Below are 27,807 nucleotides of genomic sequence, written 5' to 3'. Positions count from 1 at the left end.
CCTATTTTACTAGTTGTAAAATACACTGATTTGATCTTACGGTTTAGATAAACATTATAAATCCTAACCTGTCGGAGGCTAAGGGCCACTTCACGTCCACACGCGAAAATACTTCATTTAGTGCTACACAGTCAAACAATTAAAAAGTCATGGTGTCTCTCTAAGCTATAGCATGTAAACGTAATATCAGCGCATATTTCAAGCGGGAGAGTGGAGCTAAAGGAGGACAGCACGCAGTAGTGCGAAATAAAGAGAATGGAAAAGGTCAGCGATTTGCATTTCAGCATGTGAGTTTTATTGCGGGTCAATTCCTTTTACAGCTGAAACACCACATAGGCTCAAGTGGTAGCTCAAGAAGTTAGGGGTGAAATGAAAAGCAATAAAATATTCAGGAAACAGGAGAATAAATACGTTCAAAAGCCGCCCCCATTACAATTTACGACTTTCAAATGTCTTCGTCTCAGAAGCCCACAATCTCAGCTACCGCTGAAAGCTGTTAAAAACACCTGTCGCACAATGCTTGTAGTTAACAGTAAACTGGGATTAAATTCTTATTTGAAACACAGTTATGTAAACGGACACTAAAGTATGAGTTCAAATTGAAGGGATAGCAATAGTGAGATTTCACAGTAGAGACAGATGAAAAAGTCTTGTAGGCTATACTTGTGTTAGAAGTACAAAATCGTGCGCTTCGTATACAATACTATCCTACCAGAAAACTGCTATTTTGAGAGGGTTTTTTTTATTTAATTTAATTTATTTATGGTTTTTTTTTTTTTTTTTTTACATTTTTAAACTACTAAGAACTTTCCCACAACACAAGGTCTTATATGGTTTAAGTCTGGTAAGAGAAAACTAGAGCGAACATACTGAAGGGTTAAACGGCCCTATTATGTGCAGCGACCGGACTTGTCAGTGTTCTGAAATATTACCGAGGCGAAAAAGCTACAGGGACAACGACGAAGAAGAGAAATGTGCTTTACTTCTTTGTGCAGTTTGAAAAATAAATTGAGCTCCATTCCCCTGGTTATTGTCATGCAAATTAACGGACAGAGAGGGAAAAATGAAGCGTTGCAGCACGTCCCTCCCTGTGGCAAGTATTCGTCTGGAGAAAAATAAATAAATAAATTATATATATATATATATATATATATATAATGTGGAGACTGACGGTAGGTACAACTGGATAGTGCTAAAAGAACAAGATAAGCGAAGTGGGTTGAGCCGGAGCAAATATAATTATTTCCCTCACATTTCCAAAACATCGCATCTTCTTCCCCTGATACAGCGAAATCATAAGCCTTCTCGATACTCAACATACTAAAAAGACAAGTAATAATAATAATAATAATAATAATAATAATAATAATAATAATAATAATAATAATAATAATAATTTAGCCTAATACATAAAGCTTGCAGTAACTTAGGCTACTTTTTTGTCCTGTTAGTAGCATATGATATAGGACCAGGAATAGCTTCTCTGTACAGACAGAGAAGCAGAAAAGAAACAAAAGAAACAAATTATTGCTCCGATTATGCTCCCTGCATAATCGGAGCCGTTTTATCCGAATATAAGCTCACAACCAGAGGAAGAGAGAAACAGGCGGTCAGTAATATACACCTGAAAAACTGTGGCATTTATCGGCCTAAGCTTCATATACCACGTGGCGTAGGAAACAGCATATGAAAAAAACTGCAGCGATGCTAATGGTGAATCAAAATAACTCACATGCATCTGTAGTAGGGTGCACGGCCTTCACCCGTGATGATCTATCTATCTATCTATCTATCTATCTATCTATCTATCTATCTATCTATCTATCTATCTATCTATCTATCTATCTATCTATCTGGTTGAGAAGAGCAAAAACTGTGCTTCTTGGATATGTAAAACCTTAGTCACCCTAAATTGTATAAAATGCACTCTCAAGTAGGATAGCTCCAAGCTTAATTAGGCTAGCAAATTAATAGCCTGGGTATTGAAAGGAAATGTAGCTCTCACAGATGAAACACACAGTTCATGTCCCCGCAGTGTGACGTGCACAGCCTCCAACAGTCCAAAAATATGAATTGATAAGGTCACTATATCGTAAAAAAATTTCTTGGGTGGAAGGGGGGGGTGGCAGTGATGGAAGGTAAGGAGGGGGTTTTGCACCAACTCTTACACGTGGTCTTCCCCTCTTCCCTCCCAGCGTGGGCAAAGCACCTGCCACACAAATACACGGTGCGAGTAAAATGCGGGCATACACATATGCAGATGAGGCAGCTTGTTCTTCTACAGCGCGATTTGTACTCACTCTTCTGAAGCTCGCGGATCCTCCTTTCCGTTCTAGCGTCGTCACGTTAAGCTCAACCATTTTTTTATGTTACCATTATCTTCTTCTTCTTTACATCTGCAATAATTCGGCAGCTGCGTTCCACGTTTTTTTCCCTCCGTACTGCGAAGCCTCCCTCCTAATTCAGCTTTCACACCTCAGTCTCCCTTTTCTCTCTCTCGCTCTCTCCTCTCTTTCGACGCCACAGATGTTTTTGACCTCTTCGAAAAAGAAAAAAAAGTCCTTGTCATTTCCGCGGACACCCCGCTCACGAGCGTGCCGGCACACGGGCAGAGATAGACCCTGTGGTGAGAGTAAACAAGGATCTGTCAGACAAGCACGGTTCACAATCCGTGCCTAAATGCGGTGATAGTGTTAGAGCAAGGGCCAGTGTAATGGCGACAATCCAGCGCAAACAACGGCAAAGCTTCACCCTGCGACATCACAGCCAAGCGCTAAAAATGTTCAGTGATAAAGCACTCTTCTTTCCCCCATCACCGGTGGCCGTTCCCCGTGTTTTCCGGTCCTACAGGGAGCTGTTTGGGGCTGAGAGAGCGCGAGAGCAGGGCTTCTGTGAAGACTGTGGGCTCTTTAAGGCATTAAGTGTTGTGTGCGTGTGCATGAACTCAAGTTTTCAAATTAATCTGCCAGTTTGGCACACTCTTTGTTTAACGGGCGAGGCGTGTCACCCCGCGTCCCCGGTACGCATTTTAATATTGGTGAGACGCGCTGACCTCCAGTTCACCCCGAGCAAAGCCAAGCCTCTCCCTCTCTTTCTCACTCTCCCACTCCCTCCCCTTTCCCCACCCTTTCTTCTGCCATTTCCACCTCTCTTTCACTCCTTTCTGTGCCTCATCCCCTCTTTCTGTCTTTCTTCTCCTCCTCTCTCTCTGTCATACTAAATTGAGTTGGAGTCATTAATTCGAAGAAAAATGGCCTGTACATGTGGAGGAAGAAGGGGGTCTCTCTCTCTCTCTCTCTCTCTCTCTCTCACACACACACACACACACACACACACACACACACACACACACACACACACACACACACACACACACAGTCTTAGTCTTTTCTTCCAGGATCATTTCTCCTTTTCCTTTTGTTGCATAGATATAAATAGTGCACGGTGACATGTGGACCCAGATCGTATAACGACACCGCCTCTTCAGAGAGTTGTAAAAGAATATTTTGTCCAAACAAATGCAGTGCACTTCAGCGGGGTTCGTATAAACAGATGCTTGTATTGTGCTCAACGGTCTTGGAACCTGCGGACATGGGTATCAGGTGGATTTATGTTGATATTATTACTCTCTGCAACCTGCCAATAGATTCTTATCGAGTTCACGGCAGCTACACGTCCACCGAGCGCTTAAATTTGAACATTTTATCGGTATAATATAGGTTTCTGTTCGGTACCTGTTCAGTTTGGGTTATATTTTCGTATGTATCTGGATAGATAAGGACCAAGGCAAAGAAACTGGTGCTTATAGACGGGCAAATGGGGAAGCTAGATTATTAAAACCGTTCTGCTATAGGCAGACAAGCGCGTGGGCTGCGACATACACTGAATTAATGAGGTGAACTTTGGATGAACCCAGAGAAACGCAACATTTTTGAACTGAGTTATTCTCCCATTACCTTCGGAGGATGTGCGTATGTGTACTGGTGGAAAAGGCAAAAAGTCAGCCTGTTTTATGCCAAAGTTGATTCATTGTTTATTCTTTAATTTATTGAGAAAATCAGCTGTTCCAAGAGTCCACATCCTTTCCCTCTCTACACTGCCCCGTTCTAACAGAAAAGGTTCTGTTTAAGATTACTTCTAATCATCATCTTTAAGGTTAAATTTATTAGATTATGAGAAATGATTGCGCAGCATCGCTCGAGTTGGACGAATATCCGAATGTAACACTGCAACAATTATTAAATTTCCCTAGATTTTCTATAAAAACTTTAGTTCATTTTATATTATTATTATTATTGCTGTTATTATTAGCAGCACCGGAAAGAAAGAATGAGAAAATGAAAAAGACGTCTGGGGGAAATCCAAGCAAACGGGACAGGACGTTAATCTCGCAAAGGAAAAATCAGATAAGGGGAGTAATATTTTTTTGGATGTAGAGCGAGATAAGAGTTTGATTGTTTTTTTTTGTTTTTTTTTTTTACAAGGCTGTGCCTATAAGACTCCGGAGAGGAAGAGCTCTGCTTTACTAAACTTGCATCCTCAAACCCACATCTACATGTCTTAGTATCAAATATAAAACCACTGCTTGAAGACCACATTTATCTAGTTATGCAGGTGAGCGCGCGCATGCACGCGTGTGCCAAATATTCAAAAAGCTTTACATTTATTTCAAACTGTATTAAGGGTAATTCATCTCAGTATAAGGGTGTAAAAAAAGAAGAAGAAAAAAGAACGTGAATACTTGAAACAAACTCTAGCTGGTGTGAACAAAATGTGTACCAAACACCTGTAATCCCCCCAGACATCCATTTACCTCCTCCCCTCCCACCACCTTGACTCCTCCATTTTCTCTGCCCGCCCGCACATTATTGTTGCAGGAGGAGCTTTGCTGTTATTACTGGGGAAGAGAAGGCAAGGTCAGGCCTTCGCCTCTCCTTTGCCTCCTGCTATCATTTCTCTCATCCGTACCCCCTTCCCAACCTCGGCTACTCTGACTCCCTCCCTCCTCCGTTTTTGCCTTTGACATACAGCAATTGGTCCAGGGTGGAGTGAGTGAGTAGAGACGAGGGCGGAACTCACGCAAGACGGTGAACTTTTGACCCTTCAACTCAGTGACCCTGTCTGTACAGGCTGGGTAGTAGCTCGGACATCCAGTTATGTTTTTCTCTTGATAATAAGACGTCTTTGCCCGGGCCGGAATAAGACGGAGGAAACCTATAGTAGCTAAAGGCTATAATAACTTGCTTGCTGGACTGAATGTTGCCTGGTTTTGTGTTTTTACCTGAGTCTGCTGCTACTTAGCAATGCAGTTTAAAGGAAATGATAATTAAGTCCTTAAATTACATTTTTTATCTTACTTTTTGAACCTTACACTTAATGGCACAGGCTACTTGTGTGTTTTTATACAATCACCATCAATCAGCTTCAGAGAAGCGCGACCGCTCTGACAGTTGTGTATTTTAACTGAGAGAGAGATAGACGGGAGGTTGTTGCAGGTTATCGTCAGTTAGGATTCAAAGGGACGCGTACACGTGCTGGGAGGGAGAGAGGTACAGGCAGAGCAGAGCAGGGCACGTGGGGGTCTTTTGAGCTCATTCTCGTCCTCCTAGTGGTCTAAAGCGGGCTCTGGTGGCGGCGCGAGAGAGCTGCATTCTCAGGAAAAAATATGACCTCCCCAGGCATGTTGAAAGCACAGAATGGAGGTAAATAGAAAGAAGAGTACAACCTCACCACCACCCAAAGCGCTCTGAAAATATGAATTAGCACAGAAGGCACAGTAATTATTGGAATGGCAAAACGCCATTGTGATGGCAAAACGCTTGATGGTGACACACTGATTGTTGCAACAAGTTAATGTGTATATTTCCTTCATTGTACATATGTCGCATGTTATTATAAGCTACTTCCTATCTGCTGTTATTTAAATGCATACTTCTCCATTATATTAACTATTATGTGACTGAACTATCTAAAATGATCGCAGCTTCTATACATAAAACAAAATTAAATTATATATTTGAAAAGAACAAATATTGACATAACCTGAACTTTCTCATAACCCATTGCCAAACAAGTCCGTTCTGGTGTTATCCGGGCTTTATTCAAATTGCACAAAGGGCCACTAATAAAGGCCTTTTTAGTGCAAACACTTAGGAAACTAACAAGTCAGTGAGAGCATCTTTCTGTTTATTCCCAGCATCCAGCGCTGATTGTAGGTGCCGTTCAGTGACTTAGACATGCTATTTTCAATTAGCAACTTTAAATCCAAAATAAGTGCTGGTTTTATGGCTATTGTATTATTGGTAGTGTGTTTAATAGTCAACCTTTTGGTGGTGGGTTAATTGAACGGTCTATTTGCCCAGTGCTCCACCTGAATTGTCGAAGTTTGACGTTTGGCTTGGGCAAATTTCCCTTTTTTACCATCAAAATGGAGAACACTTTAAAGCAACCACCTGTTCATTCCACCCGCCCACTATGTTGGTGAGGTAAATATACATACACTTGAATTCTGTAAAGGGGGGGGGGGGGGGGGGGGTGTTAACGCCGACCTGCAAGCCTTTCTTCCTCCAGAGCAGAGCCAGGTCAGCAGAGCCTGTCTGCTGACCTGGCGGTGACTTCTTGGTATGCATTATTCATGAGGCTTGGCCGCGTGGTTCACCTCAAGACTATGGTGAAGATATTAAGGCCGCAAATGCCTATTTAAATGCAGCGCAATCACACCAAGTGACACGAGGGAAGAAAAGGCACAGGGATTTGCGGAAAATGGGCAAAGGTTGGCAGTTGGTTTTTGTTGTTATTGTTGTTTTTTTTTTTTACTACCTTGGCTAGCGCCCAAAATTTGTAATTTGGGTCAAGTAAACACCCATAAAATAATTAAATTGGAACTTTGTCTCACAAGCCAGTGATTTCTTCACAATCAGAATATTTTCCCATGCTCAGCCCCCCCCCCCCCCCCCACACACACACACACACATACATATACATAGCTCTCTCATGCCCTTCCAATAAATCTACCAAACACAGCAAAACACACCCCACTTACTCCTACACAAAGCAGCCGCTCTCACACAGACACACACACACACACCTTTGCAGCGCAATGGAAAGGAGAAAAAGGGCCGATCGCATTAGTTACTCACCCCACTCATCATCACCAACACACAGGCTGTAAAGCCAAACTCAGCGCCTTTTGACAGTTTGGACAGGTTCAAAGGAGCAGCAAGTCTCTACACATAATACACATATTACACATAATACTGAAAAGAAGCGCGTCTGTATACTGGAGCTGCCCTGTGTACATAAACGGGAAACACACACACACACACCAAAAACAAAGGAGCCCATACAAAGCCATTGCTGCGCCTTCCCATGTCATAGCCTCTCTCGCTTACCCGGACAAGAAAAGGAACTACTTTGTGTCACGCGTGTCATGTCCTGTCCCTGCGTGTGTACAGGTTATGGAGCTATAGGGAGAGTGTAGGCTCTTGGTGCTAAAGGGAGGTGTTCCTGCATCATCACTAAAAGGAGGAAATTGATGAAAAATGAAATAGGGAGGGTTTTTTTTTTGCCTTCCTGTTTACCGAACTGAAACTTCCTCAAGGACCTAGGCCGTTCCCGAAACGCTCGTGTGTATGTATTTATAAACCGACGGAAAAAGGAGCAACATAATAATAATAATAATAATAATAATAATAATAATAATAATAATAATAATAATAATAATAAATGAAACCAAATAAAATGGGCCTACATTAAATTACATTACATTACATTTAAATAAAATTCTTTTAAAAATAAAAAATCTTCCTTATTTCTCTGTTTTTGGAATTACGTTCGACTGTGCTTAACTGCGCCACAAAGTAAAAATGGCTTGAAATAAAAACCATTGCGATTTTGGGAAACATTCTATTATTTTAAGGTAATTAATCAACTATATTTTTTTAATTTAAAAAGGAATTCATTTGTTTTATCAGATAAACGTTTACAGTGAGGGAAAGAGCCTTCTTGCTTCACTCCCCTATCCCTGTCTTCCTCCTTCAACCGGTGCCTCAATAATTTATGGCACCCCAAACATGACTTTAAATAGCATTCTTGTGAAGCTCATGAAAAATCATTGCGATGGCGGAGGGCAGCGCCAGGAATCCCCAGACTGAAAATACATCGGGCCAACCAGCCAGCCGGACTTACTTCACATGTAAAGTGAACATAATAAATGAGAGTTTGAGCGGAGAGAGGGACTTCCGAAAAGTGGAATTCTCCTCTCTTATTAGAGCAGCACAGAGGCCACAGGATTAACTCTGTGGTGGTGGTAGGTAGGAGAAATAGGCTCGTACTTGAAGGAGCCTTGTATGTATAAATATTGTAAGAATAGGTTTAGTTCAGGTTTACTTCCACTGCAAAACACTTTGTAAAAAAGAGTGGAGAATACTTCCTTTGAGAGGTTTTATTAGATTAAAAAAACAGACAAAATAACTGCTTAAAAAAAAAATCAAACTACAGCATAAAAAATCCTTCTGTGAACAGATTACATTTTGTCAGAACATAAACAGCGTATTTTGGCCTTGTTCTGCTTTATTCCAAATTAAGGTTTCTTAATGTGACATGTGGCATTAAGCGTAATAATAACTCTAAACAGATATGAATTTTTTTTGCAGACAGCATTTTCTCTTGTGCCTGGGAATCATCTTCCTCATGTTGTCACCGTCTTCAATGCAGAAATCTGTTCATTTTATGGAGTTATTATGGCGTCGCTGCTTTAACTGACGCCATGGCGATGTAAACCAGTGGACACTGACCTCTCAAAAAAGAAGAACTGATAGAAACAAGCTTGGACTTGATGTGTATCAAAATTTGAGCTTCAGTTCTAACATAACATATCAAACAATTTACACGATAGCTCAAAGCAACAGGGTGAGTGCGTGCACGGGGCAGAGGATGGCTCGTGTGACAGCTTCAGTCCCACTCTAGACAGAAGAAGAGCTAGATTTGGAGGGTCGGAAAAGAGCTATAGCTACAGTTACCACTCTTCTCCTAGTTTACTCACAACACGACCAGCTTGTATATTTCTTGATAAAATTGTACTGGTGTTCACCAACTAAAGGTTTAAACTACGATTATCCGTGTCACAAATAAAACAAAAGTACAACCCTGTTCATTTTAGAGGATAAACTATGGCTATATGCTATAGCGTGTTAAATCGATTAGTTCACGTTGTATTTTGTGTGAATCTTATGTTCTGATAGAATAAATCATGTTTGTGTCATCTACCTTCGTTAACATTTCCTTAAAATATGCAATAATTCTGTTCTGTCAAAGACCCGTACCATAACTCAATTCTTTACGAGAATTTATTTGGGTATCCGTTTAACTTCAAGACTGATAGAGGCTTGCTAGCTTAAGTAAAGCTATCATGTTTTGGTTTGGTTGAATCTAAAGTTATATTTTCATCAAGGGTGCTTTCGTGTCATTTGATGAACGCTTAGCTCGTATTAGAATACATGACTGATGTTGCATTTTTAAGCGTCTGTTTTTGTGTCAACAATTTCACCAATATTCGCTCCAGTGCCTGCACCTGTGAAAGTTGGTAACACTTTGGTCAGAGTAAAAGAATTAGTTTGGGGTCTGGCAGGTTTGGGTTAATTTACCAGCATTTCCTTGTGTGTGTGTGTGTGTGTGTGTGTGTGTGTGTGTGTGTGTGTGTGTGTGTGTGGCGTGTGGCCCAAGCCCCGGCGTAAAACCGATACCTCTAAGGACTTGGTTGGCGAACCTTGTTTTCATCTACAAAGCTGTTTCACACACATGCATCCGGCATCAAAAACAGAAAAACATGGGGGCAAGGTCTTGTGCCCAAGAACGCCTATCAGCACAGCCTGTGTATACGCGCCTGCGTGTTCTTCTCCACCAGTGTAGTGGCTGATTTTTCCAACTCATAATCCTTTACAAAATCCATTTTACATTTTACAAAGTTTGGCCATGGGTAAAAATGTTATTTGATCACAGAATGAACGGAGTGAACATATGAGTCAGAAGATTTTTACGCTTTCAAAGATCACATAAACCGAAATCTGCAACATTTGCTGTTCGGTGTGATTTCATTAGCCTTTCAGCTAACGTATTATCAAAATAGTTCAAGTAAATTCGAAAATGCAAAAAGGAAGTGGTAAAATAACGCGCACAGGTTTTCCGTCTTATTTTCCTAAAGTTCAGCATATAACCCACATACTTGTATACAAACACACAGATTTAAAATCACTGTATGAATTTAGTCTCTTTGTGTTTATTACCAACCACCTCTCCCCACAGTAAACCAAATAGTAATTGCCATTCTTACTTTGCGCGTCATCATTATGCACAAAATGAAACGCGTAAATGTGGGGATACTGCCACATACAAAGACAATTCTAATCTTGCGTCATCTGTGAGGTAATAACTATCGCACGTCCCGAACCGGTGACGACAAGGACTCTCCGAGTCCTAATTGTCGCTGGCAAATACACCGGAGCATGGCGGCACTCCGCCAGCGCATTAATACCCTAGAACTACATAGTGAGTGACAAGGTAATTATACCCCCCCCCCCCCCCCCCACCACCACCACCACCTATACACCCTCCCCCGCTCTCTCTCCCTTTCTCTGTTTCTCTCTCTCTAACACACACACACACACACACACACACACACACACACACACACACACTTTACCGACTCCTCTCCTCACTTAGCCCCCACTTGCAGACAGCCGTCACTACTTACTGTGCTGTGAGTCCAAGCTTTTTCTCTCCGGCGTCCACAGAGCAAAGCAGAGCGGAGATCAACGGTCTCCGAGTGTAGTGTGAACCGGAGCTGGAGTAGCGGCCGGTAGCAGTGGCCTGCTCTCTCTCACACTCACATACTCCCTCTCTCCCTTTCTCTGTCTACTTTACTGACCTCTTTAGGATCCCCGCGAAGCAGTTAAACCGTCACTTGCTTTGGAGAATGCGAAATATATAGTACATTGTCAACTCCCCAAAACCATAAAACTAAGCTTATGGGACCCCACGTGACTGCAAGCGAACCAGTGAGAGGTATCAGTCTGAGTCCAGGCTTGACCTTTACGATCCAACTTGGAGATAAAAACCCTTCTTTGTTTGACATGTAAATGTCAAAGCCGCCTTCTTTTTTTACAGTTTAGCCCAAAGTAGAAGGGGGTTAGCTTTAAAATATATCTCAACACACACAGAGGAGAAGCAGGAGATAGAGGCTGTGTCCAGCCCCCACCCCCACCCCAGCAACTCAGAAGGAAAGCCTTGTAGGAGTAGGGAAACGGCAGCACCATGAGCCGGTGAGTTTAAAAGTTCAGTCGCTTGTTTACAGGAGAGGAAACTTAATTTGCCCGGGAGTAGCCTTCGTTCGGGCGGAAAGGAGAAAAAGTGACCAATTTGTCCACCGCGGGTAGTTTGTTGTCTTGTCAGAGTTGGTCAGCAGAGTCGAGAACTGATTTGTGAGTGTGTGTTCTGTGTATACTTGTATTTGTAATTATCTCTCTTCTATGTGTGTGTTGACCACTTTTGATGTTCATCACATATAAAAGAAAGAAAAAGAAACTGTCAGTAAACCCAGTGATTCTGTGTGTGTGTGTGTGCGTGTGTGTGTGTGTGGCCCCCTTAGTGATTGCGCGCTTGATGCTCACAATCATGCTTGATGTGTTGCGTCTTTATGCATGGTGTACCTATTGTGCATTATATGTTAAAAAGTGCGTAAAAAACTACAAAAAGAGGCGAAAATCAAAAATAGACACTTAAACTCGGATTGAAGAGTTAAGCCAGATCTACATAATGTAAAATCAAACAACTTGATTTCAGCCTATATTGGAAGTCAGGTAAAATAGTAAATGGTTTGATATTGTTGGCACAATATATAATACTGCTTTAGTAAATAACCACACACGCCACTACTAACTATTGAGGCACATTGGTACAGCACCTATGGATATGCAAAGAAAGCAATTTGGTGTTCGGTATAAGAAGACTTCCGCGTGCAGTTTGGAGAAGCCACAGCCACCAGTGTTTGGCAACTGATGCCAACCAAAGTCCCAGATTTGCATAAAGATATATGATATAAATATGGTATAGATGAGGTAATATGCAAAAACGATATGTGTTCGAATCCCTTCTTCCGTATGTTATACAAACACACACACACACACACACACACTCACAGACACACACACAAAGCCGGTATCAATCTAGATTCCCCTTAAGCTGTTTGTGGAACTGTTTCTATTATGAGCAGTTGCTTCAGTCTTTCTGTTTAATGAGTACAATGAACTTTATTGGGTTTCTTGTTTGCTTTTTTTGTTTTAGTTTTTTTACTTGAAGCTACAAACAAATACAAAAAGCTCACTGGCAGACAGGTTACAGGCCTTAATGGACGGTAGCCATTAGCCACACACACACACACTCATATAAACACGAACTCGCACACTGCACCTACAAATAGCCAACTGGTCACATTTAAAAATGTCAATATATATATATCTATATACATAATTTGAGAAGCATAGAACCGATAATTACAATTATAATAACAATATAATACAGTTCCGCTTTTTTGAATAGTAGAGCTGTACACAACTTTTTGGATGGATAAACAGATACAGGCAAAGTGATTTTTTTTTAAGTTTCAAACTCGTACACACGTACACGCGCGCGCACACACACACACACACACACACACACACACACCTTTTCTGCTTCAAAATAGCGCAGAATTTAATGGTAAGACAGCGAGTATAGTGGGTTTGGGGTAGGCGAGGGTATACGTGCCTTACTGGATGTAAATAACTTACAATAAACGCTCACATGCTAACTTTTCTAGAAAGCACTTGGTCAGTTACAAAAATTCACACTTGACACATAAAACGATACGTAGACATTAAACAATAGGTAGGTAGCAATGTTGTAAGTAGGACATAAGGTAGGTAGCATATTTATCCGTGACTCCCCTCCTTTTTTAAAAGAGGACAACATAAAGAAACAATTTTTTTGTTACAAGAGCAAGTACCACAGTCATGATTCTTTTTTACGTTGCCCTAAAACACCAAAGACCGACATACCGAACAAATGAAAAGTGCTGCACTTCTGTACAGTACTCTTAAGTGTTTCTGATTACATTTTGGAATATTTTTTCTTCGTCTTCTTCTTTTGCTGGCCTCTCTTTTGTTGTTTTCTTCAAGTTTTTTTTAATTTCTGGTTTGTTTCTTCCCTCCTCCAGGGAAGCGTGTACATGGTAGTATCATCTCTAAAGAGATGGACGAAGACAGATTCTGGTTTAAAACAAAGATATTTCTAGGGTTGGAAGGCGCTGCCAGCAGTGGCGAGGCTCATGCTTTTCAATTTGTTGTCCTTCTTCCACTTCATCCTCCGGTTCTGAAACCAGATTTTAATCTGCCGCTCCGTGAGGCAGAGTGCGTGCGCGATCTCTATCCGCCTCCGCCGCGTGAGGTACCGGTTGAAGTGGAACTCCTTCTCCAGCTCGAGAGTCTGATAGCGGGTGTACGCCGTTCGTGCCCGTTTCCCGTCGGGGCCCGTCATATCTGAGGGTGATGAGAGGACAAAGGGCTTTTAAAGATGCGCCAACACGCGACAGAAACGGGCTGTCATTGAGTCCAAAAATAGAGTGCGCAATTCTACAGCGCTCTAAAGTACACTCCAGTATAAGAGAACTACTTGAAAATATCAATCTAAAGTCACGAACGCCTCTGTTAGGGTGATGTTTTCTATGAGTCAAAGGATTCTCATAGACTGGAGCCACAGGTGTTTGTTTTATTGTATCAACCTCTAACGCCCCCACGCATACACAAGGAATTAAACTTACTGTTTTATCAAAATCACCAAGCGTAAAGGCAGGCCTACAGCGAGTAAAACTGTCCATCATCCTAACCACAACCTTTCTTGACACATTTTATTTCTGCTATTTCCATTCCACAGCCTGGGTTAAAACATTTGCTTTTATCTGTCACATTACTTTTTTTTCCCTTTTTAACCACCCGTCTTCACCATCACCTCTCTATATGCCCCATTTTTTTACACCCTTCAGAGTTTTATTGCCCCGTCCTCTACCTCACCTTTTTAATAAAGTTCCCACCCGTAATAAAGCTTCACTTTTCAAAGGAGCAAACCGCTTCCAAAGCCTTCCTGGCCTCACTTTCTGCTTCTTTTTTCTTTCTTTGCCCGGCTCTGTCTGCAGCTTCCCAGCCCTGTTGAGTTTTTCTTCCCTTCGTCTCTCCCCTGACAGATTTATGACGCTTTTGTGGAATTTGCTAAAATAAAAAAGAGGAGACAGAAGGGGCAATTGTCCGGCGTTCCTGATTTCTAAAACACGAAAATGTAATGGGAATTTTCTACTAAGACTTTTCTGGGGTGTACTGCTTCGATTTTTTTTAGATCTTCATATCAGTATTTAAAACATGAATACATAATTTAAAATGGAAGCATCAATATTAACCCAATGCGCACGATTAAATGGCATTCCTTTGAGATTCATAATCTTGACAACTGATTTCTGACTGCCACATGAAAATATGAAATTGACGCAGTAGAAAAAAGTCTGGTAGGGTGCAGAGAAAAACGAAGAACCGTGGCTAATTGGGTATCTTCCTGCTGTTCTCGAGCATCCACTTTACACAGATCAAAGCAGCAATAATTCTGCACAATCATTAATGTGCATTTTAAGAAGCCCCGATATAGGTACAACAAGCACTAAACTGTTACCAGTCCCATGTGTCACGGAGGCTATTCTGCTGAACCAGCCATATGAATGTTATCGCCCGAAAATTCTAGGATACATGGTAAATAAGTTGTAAACACAAGACCAATGTGTACCATGACTAATGTGTAGCTTTCTCATCCAGGGGAATATCTGTGGTGTCTGCGCCTCACTGCCAGTGTTGCCAGCGGCTGATCCCGTCGGACCGCCCTCCTGCTTATGCCCGGTCCTGGGTGGCGGATTGCTGGCGTGACTGGTGTCCCGGTTATGCTGCAAGTCCTCGGTCTCTGGTGACGCGTCATCCAGTTCGGTGAAACGCTGCACTGTGCCGCCACCGCCGGTGGAGGAGGCGGAGGACAGGTTTGGTGAGCTGAGATTACCGCTTCCTGCTTGATCCGAGCGAGGAGACGAACTCCGGGCGCCCAGTTTTGTGCTTTCGTTGCCGGGTGACAGCAGGGAGTCCGCCGCAGAGGCGAGGGAGCAGCTAGATGGCTGTCTGAACCCCCTGTCCGGGGCCGGGGAGCCAAAACCCCGCGAGTCCCCACCAACTGAGCCGCCCCCGAAGTGTCCTCCAGCGTTGGCGGTACTGTTGGTTCCCCCTCCCCGGTTAGTGACGGTCAGGTCCATGCCATTGTAGCTGTAGCCGTAAGAGCCCGTCGCAGGGTGCATGGTGGCGGAGGAAGAATCCCTGTACGTCCCGCCGTTCATTGCGCCGCTGCTGCCTCCATAATTTAGCAGTTGATATTCGGGGCCATTTGGGTAGCGCCCCGAGAACGAGTTTACAAAATAAGAGCTCATTTAGGTTGTTTTAGAGACTTGCAGGTTTATAGTTGAGTACTAAGGGGCGCTTGATTTGTTAGATTTCTCTGGGTCGTTATAACGCTGGTACTTTCAACGATTTATGATGTATTAGTGAATTATGGCGTTGCACTGTACTTCGTTTTTAGCTATGTATGCGCCGTCCAAATATGGGGGTGGGGTGGTGTGTGTGTGTTGGATGGAGGGGTGTGTGTGTGTGATGGGGGAGGTGAGGGGTGAGGCGAGGGAGGAGAGAGAGACACACACGTAGTGAGGAAGGAGGAGGGGGACGGTCACGTGCTTTTGTTGACCAGTCGTAAATTCTCGCCGATGACTTTAGAGAGGTAATTTATGCTCTAAGGTTTCAAATGATAAAGATTGGGCGGGGGAAGCTCTCCCTCTCTTTCTCTCCGTCTCTCTCTCTCTTTATTGCTAGAGGTGTCGGGGGTGAGCTCAGAGCGCCACCTACTGCAGATATAATTTATTGCACAGAAAGAAGCGTTAAGGGAGAAAGGACACACAAGAGTCCATGACAGCTGCTATAAAAAAAAAAACATTGTGTGTGTGTGTTTGTTCATCACTCAGCTCTGTTAATTGACCTTTTGCTTAGTCTCACAATTAAGAGCCGTAAGAACCATAAAATCAAACGTTAATAATGAACACCATGGTATAAAAAATAGTAACTAGCCTTTCTCCACATACATCTGATAGCTGTTGATATTTATCCCGGAGTTCTGCCAGAAAGCGGTCTCACCGATAAAATACACGTGTTTTTTTGTGTTATGCGGTGTTTCGACTTGCTGCACTAATTGTTTGTACCTCAACTTCCGGCACAGGTACAAAACACCAATAGGAAATATAGTGCAAAATATCACAAAAATTAGGCAAAAATAAACAAACAAATAAATAAATAAATACATCACAGACCAAACTAAACAGTTAACACTACAAAAAATATTTGAGTTATGACAATTCGACTGGCCTGCGACTGTACATTCTTTCTTTCTTACTGCAAGCCTCCCTTGCAGCTGCAGACGAGGAATGTTAAACCTGATCTGTGACGTCCACACTGGATGGAAATCTGCTGATTTATGATTTGTTGATTCCCGGGTTTGGATGCATTTCAGCCGCGGGAGTGCCTGTGTGTGTCTAACGTTTGCGTGTTTGAAGTAGGCCTCAGTGTGCGCTCGGGTGTACACGCTTTGTTGTAACTCCGGCACAGCAGCTAGAACAGGCGACAGATGAAGAATTCCAGAGCTTTGTGTGTATGTGTGAAATGATACAAATGGATGTACTCAGTGGGGAAATGTGTGCAGTTTGCAGGCCACATTTCAGAGTGTCGGCTAAAGAAACCAGCCGTTGGAATGGGATTCATCTTGAATATTACAAAGTAGCAGGCACATTTAAAACACACGGGCAAGCACACAACAGCAACATGGGGTTTAAAGCCACAAAAGACCCAGCTGTCACACTCCTCTCAGCACACTGCCTTTGGTATTTATAGATCAGCACAATCGCGCTGAATTTGTTCCATGAAAGAGCTCACTGAACGAAAAATATTTAAATATTTCAATAAGGCCAGTTTGAAGACAATCGTCATTCAGTTTTAGCATAGAATAAAACTATCTGTCCGTCCGTCCATCCGTCCATCCATCCATCCATCTCCTTTCTTTCGCTCAACCTACCTATCTCTTGAGCTGTACATGTTTTGCGTTTACTTTATGTTATATTGAACTTGTCGCATTCTGAGTAAGAATAAAGGAGGGTCAGAATTTAAGGTATGAGTCCAGATTAGAGCACATTTTGCAACCAGTGCCTGCGCACAGATGCAGTTCCTTTTATTCTAATAATCTCATTCAAAGAGCCACGCAGATTTCAATATGCTTCATTTTTGGAGATTTTGATATTTTAAGCAATTATAGATTGTGGTCTAAGACAAACTCTTTCTAACTAATGCTCAGTTGTCTTAAACAGACAAACAAAAAACAAACAAACAATTTTTCTTCTTCAAAATTGAGACTTTCAGTAGAGAACAGCTTTCAGTAGAGATAGAAAGAACAAAACAACATGAAACATTTCCTCTTCGTTTTTCTCTCCTTAAAATATGTTAAACACCAAGCACGTATGTGCAATATGTAAAGACAAGCCCCCCTGATTCACAGTAAAACCATTTCCACTGTGTTTAACATAGAACATCTGCCAGCACGTAGTCATACAACTGATTCAAAATGGGAACGAAATCGCCAATCGAGTCATATCCACAACACAAAAAGAAACCAACGTACACTGAATATGTCTGTGCTGCAGAATACGCTTTAATAGATTTTCTCTTGAGGTAATTTCATTGCGAGTCTCACTATATTCTTAATTTGTCTCTCAAAGTATTAAATTCAAACATAACATAACTAAAAGTATCATTAATTAAATCATGTGAAATCTTTAGTTCTTCGACTCGCACAGAGACGAGGCTGGTTTTTCTAGGTGTGCTTATTAATTATTTACTACCAGCTTATGCCATTTTTGTCTTGGCAGTATTCCAACAGGATTTTTTTTCTAAACTTAAAATGTGCATGCGTTAGATGCATGCTATAATAACAGTACTAGCTTGGTATGACTTAAGACCGTCAAATAATAAATAAATAAATATCTGTTCTCTGTTATGCTTATTATGTGTGTTATTATACCCATAACTCGAACATTCAGAAATATATCTCGAAAGTTCTGAATGAAAAGCCGGCAAATGAAATCATTCTAAAGTAACTCTGATTTAGACCATATTTGTCTTTATGGTTTTCATGTTACATGAGATAAGCTAATGTGCAGAATGGTGTGTGTGTGTGTGTGTGTGTGTGTGTGTGTGTGTGTGTGTGTGTGTGTGTGTGTGTGTGTGTGTGTGTGTGTGTTTGCACCCGCATCAGTGAAACTTCCAAGATGGATACAACGCGCCGGTCACTCAGGGGACAAGTAGAGTTAAAAGGTCACGAGGACATTGTCCACTTTGTCTGCGTGAAGTGTGTGTCTATGTGTAACGTGTCTGGCCGCAGGGCTCGAGGAGAGGTCAACTTTCTCTGCCTCACTCTGGTCATCATTTAGTTTGAGCCCGCCATCAGCAGCTCACTCTCCTCGTCGCTTTCCTTCCAGATCGTCGCGTGCGCCTGTTTGGCCGCAGCCTTGCGTTTAACACCAGTAAGAGGCTAAAAGGCTCAAGCGTGTTAAAGTTGTCCTCTAAATCTTAAAATAAACCAATCTCAAATCCAGTAATGTTGAGTTTGACCAACCTTTACTGCGCGTTAATTAATGTTAGAATGAATGAAAATTCATTTCATGCCCCAAGACACACACACAAACACACCCTATCCCCGTTATAAAAATAACCTTTCTCCATAAATTCCTTTACATTTTATTGAACATTTGTCATAGGTAGTATATGTGATTACTTGACAATAACACATAACCAAAACATGTAAAAATCGATAAAATATACACTTTCCTGAATGTTTTAGGTAGTTTGGCGAATAACATCAGTAGGTTAACAACCGCAACCCCACCCAAAGCTTCAACAGGTTTCCCGATATTGAAAATTTCCCCGCAATCGTAGTTACATTATTTTCACCATACAAGGCGTTTTCCGCTTGCTTATTTCTGTACAGTTTAAATATGAACACCATAAGACATACATACCTCCAATAGTTTTTCCTCCCTTCGTGTATATGCAGAGCATACTTGCACCTGTACTTAAAGGTATTAAAGGCTACACACATTTACAAATAATAAGAAACAAAATCAGGAAGGAAACAGCCGGATGTCAAGTTCTAAAGCCCCCAAAACAAGTTATAAACCCTAAAACAAGTGCCTTACATGATGTCTTTGAAAGAATAACAAATAAAATAAAATAAATTAAATATGCATAGCCATAAAAAAGTACAGTAAAAAAATCGGTAGGCGGAATGCAGCGATAAATTGTGTTTTAAAACTACTTGTGGCCTTAGGTTGGTGGCCTTTAAAAAAAGTGTTCATTCATCTATTGTATTCTTTAATTTAACGCCATGTTCCTTTCCCCTCCCAGGTTTTATCGTATCTGTCCCTTTCCACAGTTACATAACCTTTGCTGTAGAGTGTTTTACAAATTATTACCAAATATCAGACCACTCAAGTACAGCCCACAGAAAGAGTTGATGTAAAGGGGATAAAAATAAATCCCCCCATTCCGTTGTTTCACCACTGCTCAGGTGAGGGAAAAAAAGAAAGAAAGAAAAACAACAGAGAGAGAAAAAAATGCGCGGGGGGGGGGGGGGGGGTGCTCTTGAAAAACTTGGAGGCATGAGATTAATCAGCATGTCTTCTCTTTTATTCTGCCCTTCCTTTTACGTGTCTTACATTAGTTTATTTTTGGTCCTGTATTACTCAGTCCGTTTCTCCTCTTCATCTGCACCGTTAGCCGTAGAGGAAGAAGAAGAGGATGTAGAAGAGGAGTTGATCAGCTTGTTCTCCTTCTTCCACTTCATCCTCCGGTTCTGGAACCATATTTTAATCTGTCGCTCCGTGAGGCACAGCGCGTGCGCAATCTCGATCCGACGTCGCCGCGTGAGGTACCGGTTGAAGTGAAACTCCTTCTCCAGCTCGAGCGTCTGGTAGCGGGTGTACGTCTGCCGACCGCGTCTCCCGGGGCTACTGAAGGTCCCTGAGAAGCAAGGAAAGAAAGAGACAGAGACATTTGAACCAAGAAAACAACACTGAGGCGTTAACTATTCTGTTAAGAAAAAGTTACCAGAAAAGTTCATCACATGCATATTCTATTCTATTCTATTTTATTCTATTCTATAAGTTTCCACAACAGTGCCTGTTTAGTATTATCTAGGCTATTTTGCCCTCCGCTTAAATTAAGAATTAGTACTGTTCACATTAAAGAACAATGCAGACGATGGCTGCCATCTAACAATGTGCGCCATCCCTTAAGGACACTGTTTTAATGTGAATTTAACATTGTTTTAGTAAAATGTTTACTTACTCTGATTGCGAAGCCGCAGATTATTTTTGGCTTTGTGAAAAGTGAAAACTTGGATTTCTTATTTTGTTTAATTAAAAACAATAACAATCATTCTACAGGAAAGTTGAACGTCATGGTTTATGAAACACGGAGAATAACTATGTTATATAATGTTGCTGGTGGTAAGTAGCAGTAAATTCAGAAAAAAAAATTCCCGTTGTGGGGTGTATACACCGATCTTCACTAATAAGGCAATTAAGGCAACTTCAATTTATGTATTGATTTGAAAGTAAGAGCATGGATTGCATGCCACAAGCTATTCATATCTAAATCCAAATGACCATAAATAACTTTCCCCTCTCTCTGGCTACTATTTGCACCTTTAACTGTCATTTATAACGCGCTCTTTGTTTTCCTCCATATATATTTATTTGCGGCGAAGTATGTTACCACCTCATCTGTCATAACTCGGAGTGTCCTGCAGGGCTTTATAAAACACTAGCTCTGCATCATCTGCTATTACTCATTCTACCCTCAACAGGCCGTTTTTCTCTCTTAAGGATGGTTTGCAGCACAGGACAGTGTTTAACACTTTAGGTTAAATCATGCAACAGTGTAAAAGCACAAACTTTTAGGAGAGCCGGCTAAATGAGACTATTTCACATTATTTCCCCCACGGTTTGCCTCACTTTCACTTTAAACTTTAGGCTATATCTATATACGATTTGAATCAACAGTGAATAACACTGTCTACGCTGCAAAGTTAACTCCGGAGGCTCAATAAACGATAAGATAGAAAAGGTCAAAACCAATAATAGCAACAGGAAATAGGTATATCTTTATCAGCACAGAAAAGAAACGTTTGCAAAAACAAAACAGTGTTTATCGCATCATATTGGTCATGTCTCAAAGCAGAGTATGTCTGAGAGGAAAAGCGTTTTCAAAAATAAAAGAGATGAACTATTCAGACACATTTGAATAAACGAATGACTAATAGAGTGTGGATATTTGGACTTATCTCTGTATTTCCTCTTTATCTACATCATTAATTTTTTATCTGCTCCTTGTTTTCCCCCACACTTTGCTTTACTAGGTAGCATCGTCGCGGGTCACACAGGCTACAGTAAAAGGACCCGCAATGCAAACAAACCCGTTTTATGACGGACAATAAAATACAGCGCACATGACGGACTGACAGGTCAACAAACGGGGATCATAAAGCAGCTTCTGTGGCAGGAGGAGGGAAAAAGGAAAGGAAATCTAACAGAGGTTGACAGAGGAAACAAACGTCATTTTTATGACTGGGATCATAAAATATGCAAGAAAGAGAGGAAGAGGAAGAAGAAGACACTCACCGTTGCAGGCGTTCATCCGCTGCATCCATGGATAAATGGGCACTGACGCCGACTGTTTGTCTTCCATCGTTTCTCCGAAAAGCCCCTTTGCACTGAGCCCTACGCACTCTGTTTTACGCTGCACGCCGTCCTGACTGAGCGCGAGCTGATGCTCCTCCAGAGCGCACGGGTGTTCCTTATCCCTGTAGAAACTCGAGGCTGCAGCTGCGGCCGCCGCGGCCGCCGCTGCCGTGGCGTAGTCGCAGGCACCGGTTCCGGTCGCGCCCCCAACACCGACCCCCGCCGCTGCTGCTGTCGCCCGGTGTCCGGTATATGCTCCATTGGCCGCCTGCTGGTAGTAGGTGGATGCCGGGTACGGTTTGTCCTGGTGTGCGCCGGGTCCGCCGGTGCTGTATGCCACGGCTGCGGTAACGGCTGCTGCCCCCGGGTAGTGCCTAAGCGGGTGGTCGGCGGCGTATCCCGATGAGTAGAGAGGTATCTGACCCAAAAACGACTCTGCTGCCGCCGCCTGCCCGCTTCCACCCGTTCCCGGTAGCGTCACCGGGAAAGAGGAGTTGACAAAATAGGAATTCATCAGGAGAAAGAAGAAAAAGAGGAGAAGCCGGAAAAGAGGAGAAGAGGAGAGGGGAGGACAGGAGGGGACGAAACAAACACAATAACAACGTTCACTCGATGAAGAAGGAGAAGGAGGAGGAGTAGGCAGAGGCTAACGGCTAGCAGCTAACGGTTCTCCCTCCCGTCCTGCTTCCTCTGCCTTCCCCTGCCTGCACTTTATGATTTGTTGTGTTTTATAGCCGACAGTCCGACGGGCTGCCGCTATCACTTAGTGTATCGCAGATTGGGAGGAGGGGGGGTGTATTAGGTGGGCTGAGTGCCAGTGTGGGACGGAGGGGCGTGTGGAGGGTGGGGGGCAACAGAGAGAACCTCTCCGTGTGTATGCGATCGGAGAACACGGGACGGGGCGAGAAGGGGTATCGGGTGGGGGGTTGGGGGGCAGACACCAGCTGACCTCGAACTGACCAATGGGACGCGTCTGTGCCTGGCATTCGTTCGCTCTTTTCCTTTCGTTGGAGAGGAAGAAGAAGAGGAAGAGGAGGAGGTCTGGGAACTACCGAATACACCCCCACCACCACACACAAACACGCTCTCTTCCTTTCTTTCTTTTTTAATTCGTATCTAATCTCTCTTTCTAATCTTCCTTCTGTTCCCGGTGACATTGCACAATCACACCGGAATCCTCGGCGCGTTAAATTGATTCTTTTCTCTCCCCGTGTGTCTTCCTCCGTCTGTTGTTGGACCCATAAAAACCAGCAGTTCTCACACGTATGCGCGTTTTCCCCTTGGGGTTGGGAGAGAAGGCAACCGAATAATAAAATATGTTTCCCGGCGCTTTGGAGATAATACCGACCGCATTAAAATGAATTTGTGGAGCGTAAATCACAGCCGGGAACGTGCGCGCGTCTTGTGTGTGGTGCAGTGTGTGTGATGCTAGTATTAGATTCAGCCTACTATATAATATGGGCCATGTAATTGGAGAGTTGTATATTTGCAATTGGTATATCTGGTGATTGGGTAGTTTATGTCCCCTCTTTGGTCAGTGTGTGTGTCCTACTCCTATCGCAGGCTGCTATTTTCTAAAGCAGAAGACTAATTTAGTAATTTGGAAGGGATTTTCGGCACATAATCTGATAGTGAGAAATGTTATATATATATATATACACACACATACATATGCTGCTATATGAGTACCATAAGACTATTCAGTCAGAAAAATGTAACTCCTATACTGTGCCAGAGGGTGCTGGGTTTGATCAATGTGTGCAGTGATTTATTATTTTCCTTTTTTCTTCTCCGGTGACACTGATTAGCCTGAAATGTAAAACAGGAAAAAGAAAAGAAGTATTTTTTTTCTTTCTGCTTTTTTTCTTAGCGTCATCTTGACACTCATTAGACCCACGCATCTGAAGCTCTTTCAATATATAAATGGCCACGTCCATGTTTATATTGAACCGAAATATATTGCATTGTTTAAAAAAACAATTAGAATGAAGTCTTCGAATAAAAAAACAAACAAAAACGCCGTTATTATAGATTTGTTAGTTTTACCACTAACAAAAAACATACTGCATTACTGCTGTAAAATTAAATTATATTTTTTCTCAGTTTCACACTATATGGAACGATAATTATAAATGTTAAAAGAAAAACAAACGTAGCTAATGTCGTACGCTAGTGTCACAAATTATTATTATCATCCCTTAGAATAATAAAAACTAAATTTACACAGACACATTTTGCACTCTTTTTGCAAAGAAACATTAGAACCTCCCTTTCCTTCTTCAAAATTAGAGAGGAGAATAAATAGGGTCGAGCTGGGTGGAGGGTGGGGGTATTTCGGCGTGCTTTTCATTCGCGGTCACAAACGGAATATGTGTCGCTGAGGTCGTAAAATAACCGCAGTCATAAATAAGCACCCCCCCCCCCCCCCCCCTCTCGGTGTCTTTCTGTGCTTCCTCTACAGGCTCTGACTTGTCTGAATGGCCAAACTGTAGACAGTTTGACTACCGATAGAGACAAAGCCTATTTTTACTTTTACTTCACCTCCCCACTTCATCAGTTCCTCCATCTCTTCGTTTTAAAGTAATACTGTTCGTCGTAGGAGGACAAATATAAAATTTAATCCCCGAGCCGCGCGTTCTATGCAGGATTACACAGACTGATGGAGAATCTGTCTTCTGAACTTTTATTTTGACCTCTCGCTCTCTCTCTCTCTCTCTCTCGCTCTCTCTTGTTGGCAGGACGCTCCGTTTCCTCTCCACTTTGTGGGAACGGGAAGCAACAGCATTGTGTTGGAGCTGACTGTGGTGTAATCATTAATGAGCACTAACAGTCGGGACAGGACAGGCATGGCCTACAGCCTGGGACACACACAAGACGGTAATACTATTATTATATATACAGCCTATTTGCATTAGCACGGTATTAACGTGATTGTGGCTTTGGTATTATATCTGTGGTAGGCCTATGCCAGCAGCAGCCCACAGAGTAAATATGAAAAAAGAAATTTGAAAAATACAAATAATAATAATAATAATAATAATAATAATAATAATAATAATAATAATAATAATATAAAGGCAGAATCATAGCTTTTCCTGATTCGAGGTACAGCTCTGCTTAAGCTAAGAATATTGTCAAGCCAATTGAAGTGTTGGTATAGTAACATACCGAAAGTTTTGTTACGAAGCATCTATGTATTTTATATGACAATTTTGCAGAGATTAGCAGTTTATTTAAAGTATAGATTAATGTAACATTTTAAGAATAACTTCAGAGGAGATCTCACGAACTTGTAGTTTGGTTCTAATGCTGGAAAAGCAACATGAAATATCATCATCTTATCATCTTATATCATGTGACTGCATGGAAATATTCATAGGCAACACTGCATGATGACATTGTCCTCCATGTTTCAAGTGGACATATATTTATGTGTCATTGCAGATGCAATTGCAGTTGGGAGAAGCGAGCGGCAGACGACACGAAATAGCAGAGCAAAGAAAAAAAACGGATGCACCTAAACTTTGGAAACATTTTGCTATTTGAGAACCGGATGGTTGGTCCCTGTGCGAGTGTGTGTCAGGGAGAGGAGTGGGGTGGACATAAAGGAATAGCAGAAGGACATAGTCTGCTTTAAAGCTAGTAAAGAAGTCACATTTTATGTCACATGACCTTATGCTTTGTTGTGTTTTACTGCCTGATATTTCCTTGTGTCGATGGGGATATTGAAGTCTACCAAACTTTAACTTGCCGTCCACCAGTATTGAAAAAAAGGGAACGGGGCTGTGTACCGACGCTGCTGAGAGCATTACCATGACATTGGGTGTGCTAGACCTTTGTGCCGAAGTTCAACGAATTATTTATTTGAGTAACTACAATACAAAATGGGAGACTTAAAAGACCACAAATAACATAAGCTACCTCGGATGGCCTGTTAGCTGCTTTAACCACCCCAAAATCAGTAGGCTAACAGCCTTCCAGTCATTAGCTATATAGTTATTAAGTTTTTACCACTGGTCCAACACTAATAACAGGGTAATGACAAGAAGCGAAATCTGTATATGAATCATAATGACACAAATAAATAGAAACTGTAGAGAGATGGAATGGTCTAGATTATTTCAGAAAACAAAGAAAGAAAAAAGTTAATATTCTGGGACATTCTCCCACGTTAAAAATTGGTTGGATGACAATTACAAATCCCATCTTTTTTCTAAACGGATATGCGTTTTAAGCCTGCTGTATTCCTGCACAGTAAATTTACTGGTGCAGCTTCAGAGTAAACAGCCGAGAGGCGCTGAAGGAACTCCAGGAATCCGGGAAACTTCAGAGATTATCGACAATTAAAGCTGAAAGAGTCAGGCGGCTGCTTTATGGCTTTATGGGTCCCTTTCACCTTTTGCGCGCGCGCGTGTGTGTGTGTGTGTGTGTGGGGGGGGGGGGGTATGTGCGAAGGAGAAAGAGAGAACTCAGGACTTTTATGGTTTTATGACTTTTTATGACTCCTTGTAAAGTCCGAGGAATGGCTACGAAGTGAAAAACAGGCCCGCAGCAAAACAGCAGATGAACAAATGTGCTGTTCTCCGCACAAGTAACGAGCACTGTGCATCTCACCTGTGGTTTATTTCAGCCGTGGCAGTGATAGGATCGAGTGCATTTCACGGGTTAAATAATTAACCGTCTATGAAATTAAAAATTCACTGCTTATCCTACTAAATTACTCTTATGTGGCATTTTAGTACGAGTTATTTACAAAAAGGAGTTCAAAACTCTGCGCGCATCAGACTGGTCCTTGTCCTTGTCATTTTAAGTAGGTGGTCTGTTATAATGTCATTCATTTAGATATTTTATGGGTTTTACCCATGTCAGAAAAAACGGGGACATTTTTTGACATAAGTAGAATACTTTCGCTCTTAGGATCGTATAGAAGATTCCAGAAGTTGCGATGCTTGGAGATAAAAAGTTCATGTGTTCAGAGTTTAGATACATACAGTTTCTATTGCTAATTCTCTCGCTCTGTGTGTGTGTGTGCGCGCGAGAGAGAGAGAGAGAGAAAGAGACCTCTTCTGCTTCACCAGTTAATGACAAACTCCAAAAAAATGCCTGACTAGTACTTTCTCTTGTTTAATATATTAATCGTTTCCAGGCAGCGCGAGTCGACTCGCCGCGTCCTTCAGGGTACTGTGAGCACGCGCTCCAGGTCAGTTCACTGGACTATTACCGGTGGACGCGAGCCCTCAGCCACAAAAGGCCTCGGGACCAGTTAAAGTTTAACGGGTGGGTGAATGCAGCATCAGAAAGAGCCGCATATTTTTCGGCTAAATAAGAAGACCCGAGCTTGATTATTCAAACTGTGTTGTTCGACATTATTTGGTCAGACAAATAATAATAATAATAATAATAATAATAATAATAATAATAATAATAATAATAATTTATCTTCTGGTACTATCATCCTGGCAATCGTTATTCTAACAGCACAGAAAATCCTGTCGAGGTATTTATCCGCTGCGCAGACCACAAATAGGTGAAGCGAAAACAAATGTTGTATCTGATCACAATACTGAAGTTGAATACTCAATTTAAAGTGAGACTATGCTAAAGTCATAAATTAAACAGAACGCCACAGTTTTCCCTCCATGAGGGTCTGTCAGATGATTACACACACGTTCACAACTGGAAACATATATCTGAGTGGGGCTGCACAACAGATTTACAGATAAGCGCAAGTGATAAAACCACAAAGCAAGGACGAATTAATATGCTTACACACACACGAACACGGTGAAGCACATGCACTCACATTCCCTGCTTGCCGCTCTATTCCGAAACAGCCCTCCTGACCAATCAGCATAAATTTTGCA

The 27,807-nt window shown here is 41.9% G+C and overlaps 3 protein-coding genes and 1 long non-coding RNA gene across 6 annotated transcripts in view; 1 reads left to right on the top strand and 3 right to left on the bottom strand.

Moving 5' to 3' along the window:
* hoxb3a (homeobox B3a) overlaps positions 1-2,986 on the bottom strand; it is a 50,776-nt gene extending 47,790 nt beyond the window's left edge. The window contains exon 1 of the mRNA XM_087837199.1: positions 2,301-2,986. The gene's annotated coding sequence lies outside the window, so the exon portion shown is untranslated. The remainder of the gene's footprint in view (positions 1-2,300) is intronic.
* Positions 2,987-12,178: 9,192 nt separating this feature from the next.
* hoxb5a (homeobox B5a) lies at positions 12,179-15,752 on the bottom strand. The gene is made up of 2 exons (XM_006806240.3): positions 14,860-15,752; positions 12,179-13,571 (listed from the first exon to the last, which is right to left on the bottom strand). Exons 1-2 carry the CDS (start codon positions 15,539-15,541, stop codon positions 13,324-13,326), a joined length of 930 nt encoding a protein of 309 aa, XP_006806303.2. The 5' UTR covers positions 15,542-15,752; the 3' UTR covers positions 12,179-13,323.
* LOC102777224 (uncharacterized) lies at positions 15,026-25,614 on the top strand. Of its 3 annotated transcripts, none has more exons than XR_004844153.1 (3): positions 15,026-15,108; positions 24,682-24,820; positions 25,388-25,614. It is a non-coding gene; the product is annotated as an uncharacterized LOC102777224 (long non-coding RNA). The 3 variants fall into 3 exon arrangements; XR_004844152.2 differs by having other exon boundaries at positions 15,067-15,349; XR_437519.3 differs by lacking the exon at positions 15,026-15,108 and adding an exon at positions 22,115-22,982.
* On the bottom strand, positions 18,822-24,325 carry hoxb6a (homeobox B6a). The gene is made up of 2 exons (XM_006806239.3): positions 21,884-24,325; positions 18,822-20,222 (listed from the first exon to the last, which is right to left on the bottom strand). Exons 1-2 carry the CDS (start codon positions 22,455-22,457, stop codon positions 19,942-19,944), a joined length of 855 nt encoding a protein of 284 aa, XP_006806302.1. The 5' UTR covers positions 22,458-24,325; the 3' UTR covers positions 18,822-19,941.
* Positions 25,615-27,807: the final 2,193 nt, after the last annotated feature.

Source organism: Neolamprologus brichardi, unplaced genomic scaffold, assembly GCF_056152115.1.
Source record: "Neolamprologus brichardi isolate AB-2024 unplaced genomic scaffold, ASM5615211v1 NODE_ptg000031l+_length_7269946_cov_1, whole genome shotgun sequence".
Lineage (NCBI taxonomy): Eukaryota > Metazoa > Chordata > Actinopteri > Cichliformes > Cichlidae > Neolamprologus > Neolamprologus brichardi.
The sequence above is the reverse complement of the archived record's forward strand: the minus strand, read 5'-3'. Positions and strand labels throughout refer to the sequence as shown.

What these genes read in the sequence shown, in the direction of transcription:
- hoxb5a (XM_006806240.3), bottom strand. Translation starts at nt 15,541, where the DNA reads ATGAGCTCTTATTTTGTAAACTCGTTCTCGGGGCGCTACCCAAATGGC. An exon ending in AAAGCTACACATTAGTCATG is followed by an intron (nt 13,572 to 14,859) that starts GTACACATTGGT and finishes CATCACCCTCAG; the next exon opens with ATATGACGGGCCCCGACGGG.
- hoxb6a (XM_006806239.3), bottom strand. Translation starts at nt 22,457, where the DNA reads ATGAATTCCTATTTTGTCAACTCCTCTTTCCCGGTGACGCTACCGGGA. An exon ending in GCGGATGAACGCCTGCAACG is followed by an intron (nt 20,223 to 21,883) that starts GTGAGTGTCTTC and finishes CTTGCTTCTCAG; the next exon opens with GGACCTTCAGTAGCCCCGGG.